Source organism: Cynocephalus volans, chromosome 6 (assembly GCF_027409185.1).
Source record: "Cynocephalus volans isolate mCynVol1 chromosome 6, mCynVol1.pri, whole genome shotgun sequence".
Lineage (NCBI taxonomy): Eukaryota > Metazoa > Chordata > Mammalia > Dermoptera > Cynocephalidae > Cynocephalus > Cynocephalus volans.
In genome coordinates this window covers 111185133-111202268 of record NC_084465.1, presented here as the reverse complement: position 1 = coordinate 111202268, position 17136 = coordinate 111185133, and the positions used below count along the sequence as shown (strand labels likewise).

The 17136-nt window shown below is 36.1% G+C and overlaps 1 protein-coding gene across 6 annotated transcripts in view; it reads left to right on the top strand.

The window, feature by feature from the left end:
- Positions 1-17136, top strand: part of SMG1 (SMG1 nonsense mediated mRNA decay associated PI3K related kinase) — a 98356-nt gene that overhangs the window by 7113 nt on the left and 74107 nt on the right. For 3 of the 6 annotated variants that reach the window (XM_063100480.1, XM_063100481.1, XM_063100479.1), the window contains exons 2-3: positions 15895-16058; positions 16580-16735. The exons of 1 other annotated variant lie outside the window; for it this stretch is intronic. In XM_063100480.1, coding sequence (XP_062956550.1) covers positions 15895-16058; positions 16580-16735 — 320 coding nt within the window. Of the gene's footprint in view, positions 1-12335; positions 12394-15894; positions 16059-16579; positions 16736-17136 lie in introns of all 6 variants that reach the window. 2 more of the 6 variants (XM_063100482.1, XM_063100483.1) reach the window with 2 other exon arrangements.

The following is a 17136-nucleotide window of genomic DNA, read 5'->3' as shown; positions in this document are numbered from 1 at the left end:
CTGAGTACATAATGAATATGTACTGGACATTGTATATAGTGACCTACGAGGGTACTTCAAACTGTTCATGGAAGGATTTGTATTATCTTTTAATTGTTTTTCCGTATGTTTTGAATTACTTTCTATGAATTTTTTTTTTTTTTTTTTTAAAGACTGGTAAGGGGATCTTAACCCTTGACTTGGTGGTGTCAGCCCCACGCTCTCCCAAGTGAGCTAACCGGCCATCCCTATATATAGGGATCCGAACCTGTGGCCTTGATGTTATCAGCAGGCATACAACTGGCAAAAAGTTTGTTTCCCCAGGCACAGGCTGGGCCAGCCCTTTTTCTATGAATTTTTTGAAGTATCCTTATATATTAGTTTTTCCTCTACAGTTGATAGCACTGGTAACCTTTTTTTTTTCTTTTTTACTAGAGCTCTTGGAGTTTATTTTTTCTCTTATTTAAATTTGTTGATTGAAAAGTTATCTTTACTCTTGTCCCCTTTAGCATTTTAATCTTCTGATTTTAAAAGATTTATATGTGTGGCGTGTGTGTTTAAAATTTTAACTTTCACCTTGGAATATTTAATTTGAAGCAACCCATGCCTCTTGCTCTTTAGCTTCTTGAGGCTTTGAAATCGTAAATGAGCTTAAGCTTAGTAGTAAAGATTGAATGTGTGGGGTAATCAATTCGCTGATTATAAAATAAAGTTTTGTAAAAGAAGCCTTTTAATTAAAGTGGCTTATCTTGTAGAGTTACTATGCTGGTATTACCTACCTTTTTATTGTAATCTTATTGAGGTTGTAAAAATTACATTGTTATTGCTTTTCTCCCCACTCTTTATTAATATTACTTTTAATTTTAAATAAATCGTAATTGTACACATTTATTGGTGTACAGTGATGTTTTGATATATGTATATAATGTGGAATGATTAAATCAAACTAACGTATCTGTCACCTCTCATCATTTTTTGTGGTGAGACATTTGAAATTTACTTAGTTATTTTGAAATGTACAGCACATTGTTAATGACTGTAGTCACCCTGCTATGCAGTAGATCTCAAAACTTATTCCTCGTGTGTATGTAAAACTTTGTACCCTTTGACTGACTCCTCTTGATTCTTCCCCACTTTTGTAGTTCAACCACTTGGGCTAGCAGGTTAGCTCAGTCGGTTAAAGTGCCGCCTTCTGACACCAAGGTCATGGGTTTGGATCCCCTTACTGGCCATCTGTCAAAAAATAGAAAATAAAGATAAAAATCCACTTGCTGTATTAGCATTGATGAAGTTAGGAATAGAGCCATGGTGTTCTAGGTTGTTCTCTCAGGCGTACTTATTTAAAAATGTGTGCATTTTTTGTATTGAGTCTTCACAAATATTTATCTTAGGAGTGACTGATGACATGAAAATAGAAATGGACTAAGAATGGTAAGACAAAGGTCTTTTGTTCTGGCACTACCAGCTGTCCTTCTTAGGAGGTAATTCTTGTTTTCTGAAGATACAGGGTTATGAGGGTTAGGTACAAAGTTTGGGAAATAACTGTCAGAACTGTTCAAGTGCTACACACTTGAACCTCCTTTTTTGATCTTTTTTCCTCAAAAAGTTTTAGAAGTTCCCTATACTGACCAGCTGCCAAAAAAAAAAAAAAGTTTTAGAATTTGCTATATACACACCACACACATACATCTCATCTACTTCAAATTTCATTTTTCTCCATTCAGAGTACATGTGTGTTACACCAGGTCTTTTAGAGGATATATGTAGTGGAAGCTCATGTAATTGTTAAATTTCTATTAAGTATGGCATACGACATTCATGATATTGTTTATATGAATACTTTAATTCTATTCCCACCAATATATATTTTTAATTACTCCCCAATGTAGTGGTTCTCTTTCTACATTTTCTAGTGTGCTTTCATTTAGGCTATAAGCCTATTTCAAGGTGGCTAGTGAGGAATTTCAGCATAGATCTGCATCATTATTTTTTTTCTCTGTATCTTATTATTTACACTTTAAGAACTTATTACCAGTTGAAATTATAAGCCAGCAAAAACAATCTTAGTAACTGTTTGTATATATTGGAGGGCAGGTACAAATTGAATTAAATAGAGAAAGTGTAGGTTAAAAAGTAGCTTATACCTTACTTTTATTATAAAGTTGGAATTTAAAAATTGATTTTTATAAGAACAGCAGTTGACTTATCTTTTCCCTCAGTTTAGCATGTGTGTATACATCATTTTATTTTTAATGAAGTAGGGAGGATGCCAGAATCATGGAAAGATTATACTCTGCCAGAATAATAGTTTTAAATACAGGGGGCGTGGAGCAGGGAAAACCATATACATCTTCTAAACAAAGATAGGAATTAATGAAATTTTGTATTATTATAAGAATGTATATACAGTATGAAGCAATCATGAGATTTTGGTACCCTTCTAAATTGCAGTACTACAGATTTACTCAAAATGAGTAAATGATTGCTGTCTCCTAAGGAACTTCGTATCTAGACATTGATTTTTCTCTTGTAAAGGGAATTATAAAAATTACTTATTTTAAACCACTGAAATCAATTTGATTAAAATGTGTTTAGTATAAAATGTAACGAAAGAAAATGATGGGGTTTATATAGATCTTGCGGGTTTAAAGTGGCTGAAGTGATGATTTTGAACTGTTTTATAGCTTTCTTAAACTTAAGTCTAGGTATAAATGCCTCACTACATTTCTGGCTTCTGCTGAACATAGTGGGAGCACCATTTCCTGACTTTTGATTGCTGCTTAGTAGTGTGTTTCAATAGCTACCAAAAACTTTCTTCGTATAATGTTTTCCTATGGTTAGAAGAACAGTATGATTATTCTGAAAAATATCTTTCTTTCCCAGTTATTTGATTTATGAGACCATACCTTTTGAGATTTATCTGATACCTTTTTATTTATTTTTAAGCCGTAGGAAATGGCTACTTAAGGATCACCTCTGGAAAAGAGGTCCTGATGCTTAAGTAAGGTTTACCGTATATATTTTATCTCTGATTACAGGTAGCATGTTTCTTTACCGATTTGGTGTTTAACAGTGGTTCTCAACCTCTTTCCTACCCCAGGATACCTAAGGAGAATGTGTCTTGTAGGAGTTATTGGGAATGTTGAAAGGAATCAAAGCCCATTTGAAAATTCACTTGTTGTCTTTGTATAATTGCCTTGGTGATTCTTCTCTAAGGCATATTATTTTTTATGAGTGTTGGGGTCATGTATATAATTTGAAAATGTCCTCTAGATACTTCTGGTAATGTTTTCCTCATTGTTGAGAATAACTGGTGTGGAATATGAAATCGAGTAGTGCCTTTTCATGTTTGCCATTACATTTAAGATGTTGTGCATATTCAGGGATGCAAGGTAGTTGTATGGTAGAATATTGCCCTTTTGGTGCCAAAAACCTTTGGCTGTAGGGTATACTATCCCATATTGTAGCAGTAAATGCCTAACTTAATAATAGTTTTATTTAAAAGTACTTATGTGCAAATTGTATAATATTTTTCTTAATGTGTTGTAAGTGATTTTTGGTGACCACATCATTTTTCTTGACCAGTGTCACCTGTGAAAGTGGTAATACTGTTATCTGTTACACAGTACATTTATTTTTAAAAGAAACCACAGTGCTATTTAGGATTATTTTTAAAGGAAAATTTAAAATGCGTAATTGTTAGAGAATCTTATAAACATGTCAGCCCCTTGGGGATGTGCTTGAGTCTGTTGGCTGGAGGAACTTGAACAGAGTAACTCTACCGTCATTATTTGCCTATTTTCAGGACTTTTTAAAGATGGTTGCACACATTTCTTATATTACAAAACATCACTCTGCCTTTTCCTGGATTATAGAGTCCAAGTTTGGTTTTGCGACTCTTCTTTTTGGATTCCTGCAGTGTGTAACTTAGTGATTTTTAATCTTCTCTGTCCTAATGGACTATGTTTGGCATTTAGCTGGAGACCCCTGGGGTGTGTGCCTGTGAGTTTTTTTGTAGACTATCAGTCTTTTTTGTCTTTCCTCTATTAGGGAGGTCATGGAGTAAGAGATTTCCTTTCAATCTTGGCAATTTCCCAGGCCGAATAGGATATTTGTAGAGTACTTCCAGGATTTACTGACAAAGGGGAAGATGCAACTAAGAGCTGCAGCAAGGTCTCTCTTTAAGGCTGTGAGCTAGTTAAAAATAAATGCAAGGAGAAAGATTAACATGGTGTTTTTAGGTGAAGAATTACTTAGCATAAACAACATCATTTTTGTTAAAGGAACACTGAACTCACATTTGTATTGGAGAGTAAAATCATATCAGATTTTACAACTATCAGTATTCTCAATACCTAGTAAGATATGAATCTCAGAATACTTAAATTAACAGTGGATTTGATGTTTCCGTCTGAGCCAATGATTTTCTGATTTTACTATCCTAGTGTTTTGGCTCTGTTTACATTTTTTGCATTGTCTCAGTCGTCATTAGTGAGAATTTAGCCAGAGTTTTGGAAGCCATTAGAATGGATAGGCAATAAAATACCAAGAATTTCTAGATTTTTTTTTTTTTTAAATAAAGTGTTATACAGACTGTCTTAGGCATTTTTCAGGCATTGACAGTAAAATTGCTATTGTGCTATAAATTTATAACATTTTACTATTAGTATAGGTGACAGCTGTCTTATACTGGGATAAGTTTCTTTCTGCATCTTGGCTAGGTTAATCCTTTCTGAGCTTTAAGTTCCACCTCTTCTTATGCCTGATTAATTCAGACATTTTCATTGGAAAGCACAGTGACTTTAAGCCAGTGCTACATTTTTGCTTTTCCATTTAGAATGGCTAAATATGGTAGGCAATATAAGACATGAAATACTTAATTATTAAAAATAAATGAAGTCTTCTTATACTTTTTACCTTTACTGTAAAGAAATGTGTTTTCATTGAAGTCAGGCTTATTGAGGTACAATTTACATGCCATGTAGTTCATTCAGTTTTGACAAATGCCATTTAAGTAGTGTAACTACCACCACCCATAACCAAGCAACAGAATCACCCCCCCCCCAAATTTATTTCCTTGTGCTCCTTGTAGTCACTTTCTACCCCTAGCCCTTGGTAACCATTGATCTTTTCTTCCCTGTACTTTTGTCCTTTCAAGAATGTCATAAATAAGTTTTTTAAAATTATGGTGGTAAAATCCATTGGTATTAAATACATTCACAGTGTAGTGCAGCCATCACTACTGTCTAGTTACAGAATTTTTCATCACCCCGAATGGAAACCCTGTACTCATGAGTAGTCACTTCCCATTCCCCTCTCCTCTCCAGCCCCTGGCAACCACAGTCCTACTTTCAGTGTGGATTTGCCTATTCTGGACACATATCAAACAATATGTGGCTTTTTGTGTCTAGCTTATTTCACTAAGTATAATGTTTTCCAGATTCATCCATGTTGTAGCATGCACTTCATTCCTTTTTATGGCTGAGTAATAATTCCATTGTATAGATACACCACATTTTGTTTATTCATTCATTCTTTGATGGACATTTGGGTTTCTACCTCTTGGCTAATGTGAATAGTATGATGAACATTTGTTTAGAAGTTTTTGTCTGAACATTTGTTTTCAGTTCTTTTGGGCATATATCTAGGAGTGGATTTGTTGGGTTTTATGATAATTTTATGTTTAGCATTTTGAGGGACGGCCAAACTGATTTCTAAGATAGTTGTACCATTTTACATCCTTACCAGCAATGTATGAGGGCTCTAATTTCTTCACATCCTCACAACACCTGCTATTTTCTGGGGGGGTTTTTGTTTGTTTGTTTTTTAAATATGACTATCCTGGTGGGTATGAAATGGCTTCTTAGTGTGGTTTTCATTTACATTTCCCTAATCACTGATGATTTGAGCATCTTTTCATGTGCCTACTGGCCATTTGTATATCTTCTTCAGAGAAATGTCAATTTAAATCTTTTGCCCATTTTAAAATTTGGTTTTTTTGTTGTGTTGTAGGAGTTCTTCATATGTTTTGGATACTACACCCTTATCAGACGTGTATATATGATTTGCAAGTATTTTCTCTGAGTTTTTGTGCTTTTTTTTTTTACTGTCTTCCAAGTGTCCTTGCACAAAAATAAATAAAGTTTTAAAAATGCATGTTGAATAGATTTAAAAATTTAAGGGATGGTCTGTGGCTCACTCGGGAGAGTGTGTTGCTGATAACACCAAGGCCACAGGTTCAGATCCCTATAATAGGGATGGCTGGAGAGCATGGTGCTGACACCACCACCAAGTCAAGGATTAAGATCCCTTTACTGGTCATCTTTAAGAAAAAAAAAAAAAATTTAGAATGCACTTAAATGTATTGATGAGGCCAGTTCTTTCTATGTCTGGCATTTTTTTTTTTTTGGTATTCAGAAAAGTAAGTTTTTTTTTTTTTTTTTTTTTTTTTTTAAGATGACCGGGTAAGGGGATCTTAACCCTTGACTTGGTGTTGTCAGCACCACGCTCTCCAAGTGAGCTAACTGGCCATCCCTGTGTAAGGATCCGAACCTGTGGCTTTGGTGTTATCAGTACCACACTTTCCCAAGTGAGTCACAGGCTGGCCCTCGAAAAGTATATTTTAAGGTTATGAGTTGACTAAACTTTATGGAAGTTTTAAGTTAAAAGACAAAGCTTTTACTTAATTCAAATAATCATAATAGATTTTGAACCATTGTCATCTTCTAGTCTATCCCTCCCCTCCTTGCAGCAATCACTATATGAGCAAGCATTCAACATCTCAAACAAGTGAGCAAATTGAAACTAGTATAACCTACAGTGTGAACTCGTGTGGACACACTTTGAGTGCTATCAAGAGTTTGAAGATCAAAATGATGGGATTTCTTCTAAAATTACAGAGCATTTTATACCCCTGGTACTTTTAGTTTTTTTCTTACTAGATTTTAAGTTCTTAGAGGGTTGGAACTATCTTAGTTCACCTTTTGGAATCTTTAGCTCTTAGTGTTCTTGTAGTAAATGGTCAGGTAAATATTGTTGATTTTTAGTAGGATGTTTTGGAGAGGAAGTTTGGGGTGCAAGCTGAATCTTGCAGAAGTTAGTGTCAGGTTAGGTTAGGGGACGGAATTCCTGAGTCAAGAGCAAGGCCTCAATGATAATAGGCAATCATTTAGTCAACACGTGATTTTTTTAATGCCATCTAGGCAGTGGGCTACAATACAATGATAAGCAAAACTGACAGGTCCTTATCTTTCTGGTATTTACAATCTCTTGGCAGAGTACAATTAAATAAGCATTTCAAATGGTACAAAAGCTGAGGGAAACTGTTAGGTTCTCTGGTAGCACATATATAGCAGGGACTCCTAGCCAGCCTCAGGGGAATCAGAAACTCAAAGGAAAGCTGAGGTTTGAAGGATAAAGAGAAAGCTAGGGTTGGTGAGGTGTGAGGACAAGCCTGTTCCAAGTTCTAGGCCGGCAGGGGCTAAGCAAGGTGATACTTTCTAGGCACTGAAAGGTTAGAGTGGATGGGGCATAAAGTGTAAAAGGGGTGATTGACAGAGATTTAGCTGAAAAGGGAAGCAAGGTATATAGGATGATAAGGGCGGTGGGAATAACATCAGATTTGTCTTATAAGAATTATTATTGTTGCAATGTGGAGAAGAGTTGGGATAAAGATGGAAATTGGAAATGGGAGACGTACAGTGTTTGATCAAATAGTGCCATTTATTAGAAAATAACTGATGGTAGTGCCATTTATTAAAATGGGCATGGGAGGAAAGGAGCCGGTTGTGTTTGAGGCATTAGAACATTGAAATAATTTTTTAAATGGTTATATAGATAGGTCTCGACTTCAGAGTGGACATCTATGATGGAAGCCTACATATGGGAGGTAAGTCCATCAGCATGGATTGAGGGAGAGTTACAAATGAGATGAATAGAGGGCCTGAGACCATGCTTTGAGGAACTCCAAGGTTTAGTGGTTTGGTAGAGGAGCCTGAGAGCAGCCTGATAAAATAGGACCAGGAAGGGAGCAATCAAGTTACTTTGAATTCTCAGGATCTGAGCATGAGGGTTATTGTAAGAATTTTCAGAAGAGGGGATTTTCATTCAGCCTACTTCATTCTTCTGCAAGGCACCAATGTGCAGGGCAAAACTGGTCAGTCATACTCAGCAGCCCTATTAAAGGTGCTGAGAGGGTGAGTAGATTGGGGCCTGAAATAAATCTTGGATTTAGCAGCCTGGAGGTCAGTGGGTTTTGCCAAGGATGATGGGACAGAAGTTGGGTCAGTGTGGGTTGAGGTGCTAGAAGAGGTGAGGAAATCAGTGTGGGGAGTATAGATAGCCTTATTAATTTGGCTGCAAAGACCAAAGGCAGGTTGGTGGAGAGGCATGTGGGATTGGTGGAGTTTTTCATTTGTTTTTGGTTTTTTATATGTTTTTGTATTTTTAAATGGTAGACATTAGAAAATTATACATGTTTAAGGGGAGGAGAATTTAATTCAGTGGGAAAGGTAGATTTCATTGGAGAGAGTATTTGAAAAGTTGAGAGAAGGTGGAAGTAGATGGAATCCTAATCAAGGCATAGAATTTGGTGCAGACATGTTCCGAGTTGTGTCTTGTCCCCCCCATCCTCCCATAAAGTATAGAGTATGTGAGAGTTTTTGTGTGTTTGTGAGTGTATGGAGGGGGTTAGGAGGATAAGTTGGCATTTGAAGAGAATGGGGAAGGTTTGGATAGTGCATGTAGAGAGTGGGAGATAAACATTGTAGGACCTAGGGATGTGTTGCTTACCTATGGGTACTTGATAATCGGGTTTTCTGGGATTGGGGTTTTGCCAGATTGGTGTAGGGAAAATATTAAGGGAATTGACAAGAGTGTTATTAAAATGATAGACCATGAAATCTAAGCTGGTTAAAGGAGGAACTGAAGGAAGAGAATACTTGGACTGGGAAAAAGTAGAGAGAGTCACTCACTGGAATCAAAGTTACTAAAAAAACCACTTCAGAATGTTATTGAGAAAGAGTGTGAGAAGATGAACTGAAAAAGGCTCATGGGATCTGAGAGACAAGCAGGCTATCAGGGGCAGTTCCTACCTTGGCAGAACAGTTTCAGTGGTGTGCTGAGGGGTTGAACCCAGATGACAGAGGGTTAAAAAGTGAATGAAGGCAAGGAAGATAGATTTTTTCAAGAGGTTTGGCTGCGAAGAGTCTAGACAGTTGGATTTATGGAAGGAGAAAGGGAGTTAAGAGTTTGTTTTTTTTTAAAGACAAGACTTGGGAGTGCTCATACTTTTATATTGAGATGATGAGCAGTAGGAGAGTGGGTGATTTTACAACATGTAAAAGAGAGACAAGGCATACCTTGGAAAATAGGAGGAATAAATGGATCCAGATGATTTCTGTAGATAGGTTACTTGTTCCTTTATGCAAGGATGGGGAAAAAAGCTGTGTGTGCAGACGTAGATGAATTTGTGGATTTATCAGAAGAAATTTAGCAGGCAATGGTGGAATGTTGAAGAACTTGAAAGTTAATTAGAACTGGGTCTGAGTACTTGCTCTGCCTTTTACAAGCTGTGCAACCTTATGTCAGTTATGGAACCTTAGCTACCTCATCTATGAAATGGTAACTAATAAGATTGTGTTACAGATTAAATGAGCTATATATTTATATATACATTATACATTATATATAAATGTATATAAACCGGTTGGGTAGATTGCCTACGAGCACTTTTTGTAGGAGCTTAAAAATGTTAGCTCTTATTATTGAGAATGCTGTCAAATGGCTTCCAGAAGCAGGAATTTGTAAGGTCATTCACTGATAGTGGGGGGGAAAAAGGAGAATGCGGAAACCTTGACAGGTGTTTTGGAAAGTACTCTGGCTAGGGAAACATGGGCAGCGTTGAAGGCCCAGTTGTAGTTATAGAAAAGGAGAATGAGCACAGGGGAGAGGGTTCACTAGCCCTTTTCTGAGGACAGTTGTGCACATGAAACAAATGTTAAAATTGTGTAGTACCTTCCTGAAGTTACTGGCTTTCTTCAGCTCCTTCTGGTTAATTTGATTAGGGGTCTGTTAATAGAGAGTATTTGAGGTTCCTTGGAAGGGAAATAAACTATACTGTGAAGTTCAGATCTTTATTATGTTTGCTAAAGATGTTATAAAAAATATTTATAATCTTTAAAATTAGAGTACATTCAGTGATTTTAAATATAGATACAGAGAGAGTAGAGTCCACAAGACCACCCTTGTTTCTGACACTAGTTGTAAGTTTGGGAGTTCCACGGACATACTTAGGTTGGACTCACCACAGGGACTCACCAGAAGAACTCATTGAAAGCTGTTATACTCACTCCAACCTTTGTGTCCTGGGTTTTTATCGGGGCTCCGTGGTTGACTGTCCCTGTGGCTGACTTTAGTCTCCAGCCTCTCTGGAGGTTGAGCTGATCCATGTGATTCAAAGCCCTCACCATAAGTCATATTGATAGACTTTCTGGTGTAGCCCAAAGCTCCCAGATAGACCAGGGCACTCTTATTAGGCAAGACATTCTAAGAGTTTAGCAGTTACCTTCCAGAAGCCATGGGTAAAAGCCAGAGTACTCTTTGGGTAAGGTAAAATTCTTCACAATTTTATAATAGTTAAATATATTCTCATTTTATCAGCCTACAGTGGCTATTTAGTTGAGAGTTTATTTAAGAATAAAAGTGGGTAACAACCCATAAATGGATAATTAAGATTTGATATTATAGACATTTAATACTTAGGTAGCTAAGAAAGTTTCACCAAGAAATTATGTTAATATTTCAATATTGCAAAACTGATTAAAACTCATTTATGTAATTTTTTTTGGTGGGGGTTGGGGGGCAGCTGGCCTGTAAGGGGATCCAAACCCATGACCTTGTGTTATAAGGCCATGTTCTAACCAACTGAGCTAACCAGCCAGCCAAACTCATTTATAATTTTGACATTGAATGGTTCAGTTGTTTTATTTAATTTGAACTTAAAATTTTCTGTGAGAAGAGTTTTTGTATAATAAAGTCCCTGAGCATCCGAAATGAATTTTTTAGCCCTAGACTTATATTTAGAGCAGTGGGGTTTTTTTTGTTGTTGTTGTTTGTGTTTTTTGTTGTTGTTGGCGTCTGGCCAGTACAGGGATTGAACCCTGGACTTTGGTGTTACCAGCACCATGCTCTAACCAGTTGAGCCAACCGAACAGCAGTGTTTTTAATGTAAAAGTGATGCACACAAGGCCCGCGTTTTTCATAGTTTCACCCTTTATCTTATCCCTCATGAAAAAGTCTGAATCCAGGTGAGTAAGAGACATTACAGGTATAAACTTGAATTTATTTTTAAAAGGTATTAACTGTTTGAAAAACTCACAGCATATTCTGCAACTGCTGTGTACCATGGCTTTAGAGAATAAATGCATGTCTACCTCATTGGCTTTAGTGCAAATTTTGTTTCCTGATTTATGCCCGTTGCAAATTAGATCTCACCATGAGAGCAAAATCCTTTAATAAACCTAGGTAAAAACAACTTGAAGTATATTATGCTTATTATGGTGGCACCACTAGGTGTGGTGTTTGCATCAAGTCATTTTGGGGTGCTTTACAGAAGTGCTTCCCCTGATAGGCACTTCCCTGACTTCACACTTTCTTTCTTTCTTTCTTTTTTTTTTTTCTTTGAAAGATGATTGGTAAGGGGATCTTAACCCTTGACTTGGTGTTGTCAGCACCACACTCTCCCAAGTGAGCTAACCGGCCATCCCTATATAGGGATCTGAACCGTGGCCTTAAGTGTTATCAGCACCACACTCTCCCAAGTGAGCCACAGGCCGGCCCCCGCACTTCACACATTCCAGAAATGGCTTTTTTTTGTTTTTGTTTTTAAATTTAAATTTTCATTTTTGTTGGTTGCTCTTTCTAATGCTTACAAGAACTGAACTGCAAGACCACATTTAGCCAGGCGGTACTATCCCCTAACACGTGGTGGATTGTTGATGTGAGGTCTGAGGATTTGGGTCATTCAAAATGAATGGCCACTTCGATTTATCACATTTTCTGTATATTAAAAATAGGCAACTAAAATGAGTGGTAACTATATTTGCATGTGATTTGTATGTGATAGTTAACATTTAAATTCTGTTATGTACTAAAATTTCTTTCATTGTTACCTTAAGCCTCTTTATCCTCTAAGGCAGAGTGGCTTTCCACCTCAATTTTTGCTTCAGCATATGAATGCTAAAGGGGACCATAGTTCAACTGAAAGCACCTAACCCATGAATGATATTTGCTTCATGTTTGAACAACAAATGTTTTAACCCACTGTCTTCACTAATATTGTAACTACTGTCTTACAGATTGACTTGATGCAAACCATCACAAAGGCTCCATATTATACAGTATGCGATTTTTGAGGTATGAGCTTTAGAAACTTACCTCTCATGTGGCATGTACATCAGGCTTTAACTTCAGTTTGATCCTTCTGGGGAAATTTATGCATTTCTTCTTCTTTTTTTAAAAAAAATTTCTGTAATAGTTTTAGAGTGTTTAAAGGGAATGTGGTGGTATTTTTGGATCCTTGCTAGGATTCTTAGCCTTAATAGATACATTTTCTTTATTCACTAAATTGAGACACTAATTCTGGCAGATGATAGCTTTTTCAGCCCTTCTAACTAATTAGCTTAACATTTGTGCCTGTCTCTTGGAATTGAAATCTGCATTTTCTATTTTGTGTCTTTGCCTCATTTAAAGTGCTCGTTTCCGTTCTTTTAACAGTTTTCTGTTTATTGGACTGGGATGATCTTGTTGGTGCTAATAGCCTGACATTGACATTTTTTTTGAGACATAAGCAGTCTAGATACAATAAAAATAGAGATTTTATATAAATTTTGACCATTTTGTGCTTTTGGATTCAGAATACTTGTAATCTGAATTCCAGCTGGAAATGTTTTGATCAATCTGTATTAAAAGAATTTGACAACCAGGGAGTTGTAGGCAGTTCTGAGACAGTGGTTTTATCCTTGTGAATTTTTTTGTCATATTTCTGAAAACCCAAATTTTGGGGGGAAATAATCTTGGTGTTCATAACTCATGGGATTTTAAAACCTGTATTTTTAACAAATAGGGCAGTTGCTTCTGGTTTTTACAGTTTAGTTTGAAATCAAATGCTTCCTTGTTGGAAATGGATTTGTTGGGAGCAGTAGCCTGTTTAATTTCTTCAGCAAAGAACTTAAAATTGAGTGTAAAAACTTGTTTTGATTATTGTATTCATATGCTTATGAACTGCTTGTACATTTTATTGTTTATTAGACTGGAAACCTTGAGATCATTTTGTATTATGGTCATGATAATTTTTAATGTACCCTGCAAACTAAAACTAAGTATGAGGGTACTTCAGAAAGTTCATGGAAAAATGGTACTATGAATCTTTCCATGAACTTTTTGAAGACTGCTGTGTTTCTTAAGAATTTATTATCTTATTTAAGCATCACAACAACCTTACATGTTAGATAGGTATTATCTCCATTTTATGCAAGAGACAACCGAGGCTTGGAGTTAATTTTTGCAAAGGCATACATACCTTCTCCATGCTGGTGCTGGGATTTGAGCCCAGATCTTTTTTTAACCTGTATTCTCTGCTGCCTTACATTACTACTGTGTCACCAGAAAATGATACAAATATTTAACTCTTAATAGTAAGGGTAGTATATGTGATATATAAACGTAATGAAAAGAGGAAATGGTGTTTAAGTATAGGTAGCATGTCAGTTATCTTTGTGTTTCGTAATTAGTCATGCATTTATTTTATTCATTCACTTACCAACAGCCTAGTTTTCCAGGTTGTATTAGGTGCCATAAGTTCAAAACCTGTCAGAAAAGCTCATAAGCTCTCCTTTATTTTTCAATCCTCTTTCAGAAAGTAATGGTTTATTATAGGTGCACATTTAATGTGCTATTTTTATATGGGGAATGTCTTTCCAATTAATAAAGTTCTCATGCTTCATTGAGTGTTAATGGTTTTTTAATGCCTATAGACTTAGTGCACTTAGAAAATATCCTCATACATTTTTTTCTTGAACTTTTGTAGTTCTTATTTTTCCATATGTTAATAGTACTTAGCTTTGTCTATGAATAAGTGAATTCTGAATATTTAAGAAGATATTCCATTAAGGAGCCTTAGGTATTTTAGTATGCTGTGTTATGGAATTTTATCAAGTTTCAGATTGAGAGCATTTATAAGTAATAAAGACTTGGGGTAGGTATCCAAGTTTAATTGGACCTGTTGTCTGCATTTTATATGAACAGTGATTGTAGTAAGTACAGACCAAGGTCTCTAACTGATTGAAATTATGTAGAGTTTCGTGTTTAGTGTTTTTGTGGGTGGGGGCAAGGAAAGGATGATAAACTTTAAATGAATTACAGATACAAACACTGCTGTCATTTTTACACATGAGGGGAGGGGCACAAGGGTTGAGGAATAGATTAGTTTCTGCTCTTGCCAGTGTCCTAAACTTTTCCAAATGATTATGGGTTCAGAATGTATTTTTAGTAAATATCATCGAAGTGATTTCTTTTCCGCCAGGAGTTTATTCCTCTCAGGAGAAAATCAGTAGGAGAGGAGCTTCTTATTTGTTTTTTCCATATGCTACAATAGAGTATTTTATCCTCTTTCTTGGTAGTTTATGATTGATGGTTGGAAGAATAAGACTCATGGGAAATGTTGTAGTTCTCTATTTTACTGATGAGGGTATTGAAGCATATGGTAGATAAGAGCTGATACTTACATAGGGATGCTGATTTTACCCTCAGCTGCACCACTTGTTTGTTAATATCCAAATATCAGATATTATTCTAAACAGTACTTAAATTTTGTTTTATTTATTTTTCGGCAGCTGGACGGTATGGGGATCTAAACCCTTGACCTTGGAGTACTTAAGTTTTAAATAGTTATGGACCACAACCCTCAAATTCAGCTTTACTGGATTCCTGATACCTTTCTTTTATCTTTTTAAAACTTTTTTTCTTCACTTTTTATAATTTTAATTGATATTCTTTAGAGTTAAGATATCTTTGATGAGGTATTCAGTATCGCAGCACATAAACGTTATTTTACTTTGCAGCTAATGTATTCTTTTCTTATATCCTATCGAGCTTGCTTTCAAATATCATTGTATATTTTCACACCAAATAATTAAGTTAAGGATTCAGTTAAGCATGTAGGGCACATCGCCACGAGGCAGTACTTTTAAGATAATTTGGTAACACATTACCCCTGCCTGACATGCTGCCAGTGTTTTTTATTTTTATGACTGGAAAGACTGAAATTTTTCGACTGATTAACTCTGTTATGTAGGGAGAGTTTAGGAAGAATTACTCTTTTTTTTTTTTTTTTTTTTTTTTGTCGTTTTTTCGTGACCGGCACTCAGCCAGTGAGTGCACCGGTCATTCCTATATAGGATCCGAACCCGCGGCGGGAGCGTCGCCGCGCTCCCAGCGCAGCACTCTACCGAGTGCGCCACGGGCTCGGCCCAGAATTACTCTTTTTCAATAAATGGGAAGAGAATCTTGGACCAGAGTGACCAACCATCCCAGTATGCCTGGGACACAGACTTTCAGTGCTGAAACCAGTAAAATCTCAAGCAAGCTAGGATGAGTTGGTCACCCTAATCCTGGTAGTTATTCATATTTCTGAATGTGTCTTTAAAATAGTAGAAGAGACTGAAAAGCTGGCATTTTATCTATTGATAGTCTCTTCCCAGTTGAAAGACCTATTAGACCATGGAGTGCTTATACATAGTAGCAGTGGTTAAATATAAAAAGTAGGGAGGGAGAGGCTTGTACAAAAGAGAGATTTATGATTTGGGTTGTTAAAATGTTTGTTTAAAGTTTTAATCTTATACTTTTCTCTCTTTACAGAACTGATAGTGCATCAGCCGACCCAGATAATTTAAAATATTCTTCATCCAGAGATAGGGGTGGTTCTTCATCTTATGGACTGCATCCTTCCAGTTCAGCTGTGGTGTCTCGGCAAAGGCACGATGATACCAGAGTCCACGCTGACATACAGAATGACGAAAAGGGTATATATATTTTCTTATTGCTAGAGGCATATTTTTATTTATTTTTTAACCTACTTGCCTTTCCCTCCCACCCTCCTTCTCCCTGTTTTCTCTTATAATATGTTTAAAATAAAAGTAACAGTGTTATTTCTGAAAACTTCATAATAAGTTTACCCACTTATTATTTTTTTAATTTAAATGTTTTTTTTTCCATACACATAATATATAAATGTCATTTCCTTGCCCATAAAATGGAATATTATCATTAAGGCTGAAAGTCCTTCCAGTCTACCGTCTCTTTAGATTTCTAAAATGTTTTTAAACAAAGTACAAAATCTGACTTACTTGCTTATCTTTCAGTGAAGGAATTAAAATGAAATCAAAATGATTTCAAGGCAGACAGCACAGGGAAAAGATAGGAGAAGGAAAGAAAGGCTGGTGGAGCCGCAGATTGGGTAATTTGTAAGATCTTGAGCCATCAGGACTTGATCAACTAAAACAAAGAACCCTATTAAAATAATGTACATGTTGGCTGTTTTTAGGTGGCTACAGTGTCAATGGAGGATCTGGGGAAAATACTTTTGGTCGGAAGTCGTTGGGGCAAGAGCTGAGGGTTAACAATGTGACCAGCCCTGAGTTCACCAGTGTTCAGCATGGCAGTCGTGCATTAGCCACCAAAGACATGAGGAAATCACAGGGTAAGGCTGGGAAAGCCTGGGACCAGTCACATATGCCTTGACAAAGACGTGTATCTCCTCTTATCCAAGATGCCTCATTTTTTACTAATGCCTTGCTTAGGCATGAGTTGATTAGCTTATGGTCAGTTGAAAAACAAAACAAAACAAAACATGTTCGGGTGATAATTGCTTGCATTCTTTTCCTGTGAACTGTTAATTTCCCACAAGAAAGGTTTTAATACTTTTTAAAAGAGTTCTCTTAAAATAAGATTAAAGACTGGATCAGATGTTAAAGTTTTTTCCCAGTTATAGTGGATACTGAATGTATAGTGTATAGTATAGTCTTCCTATAGCAAGTCCTTGAGCTCTTAGGGTGATATGGGTGTATATAGAGTGGGCATTTTCTAAAGTTAAATAATACC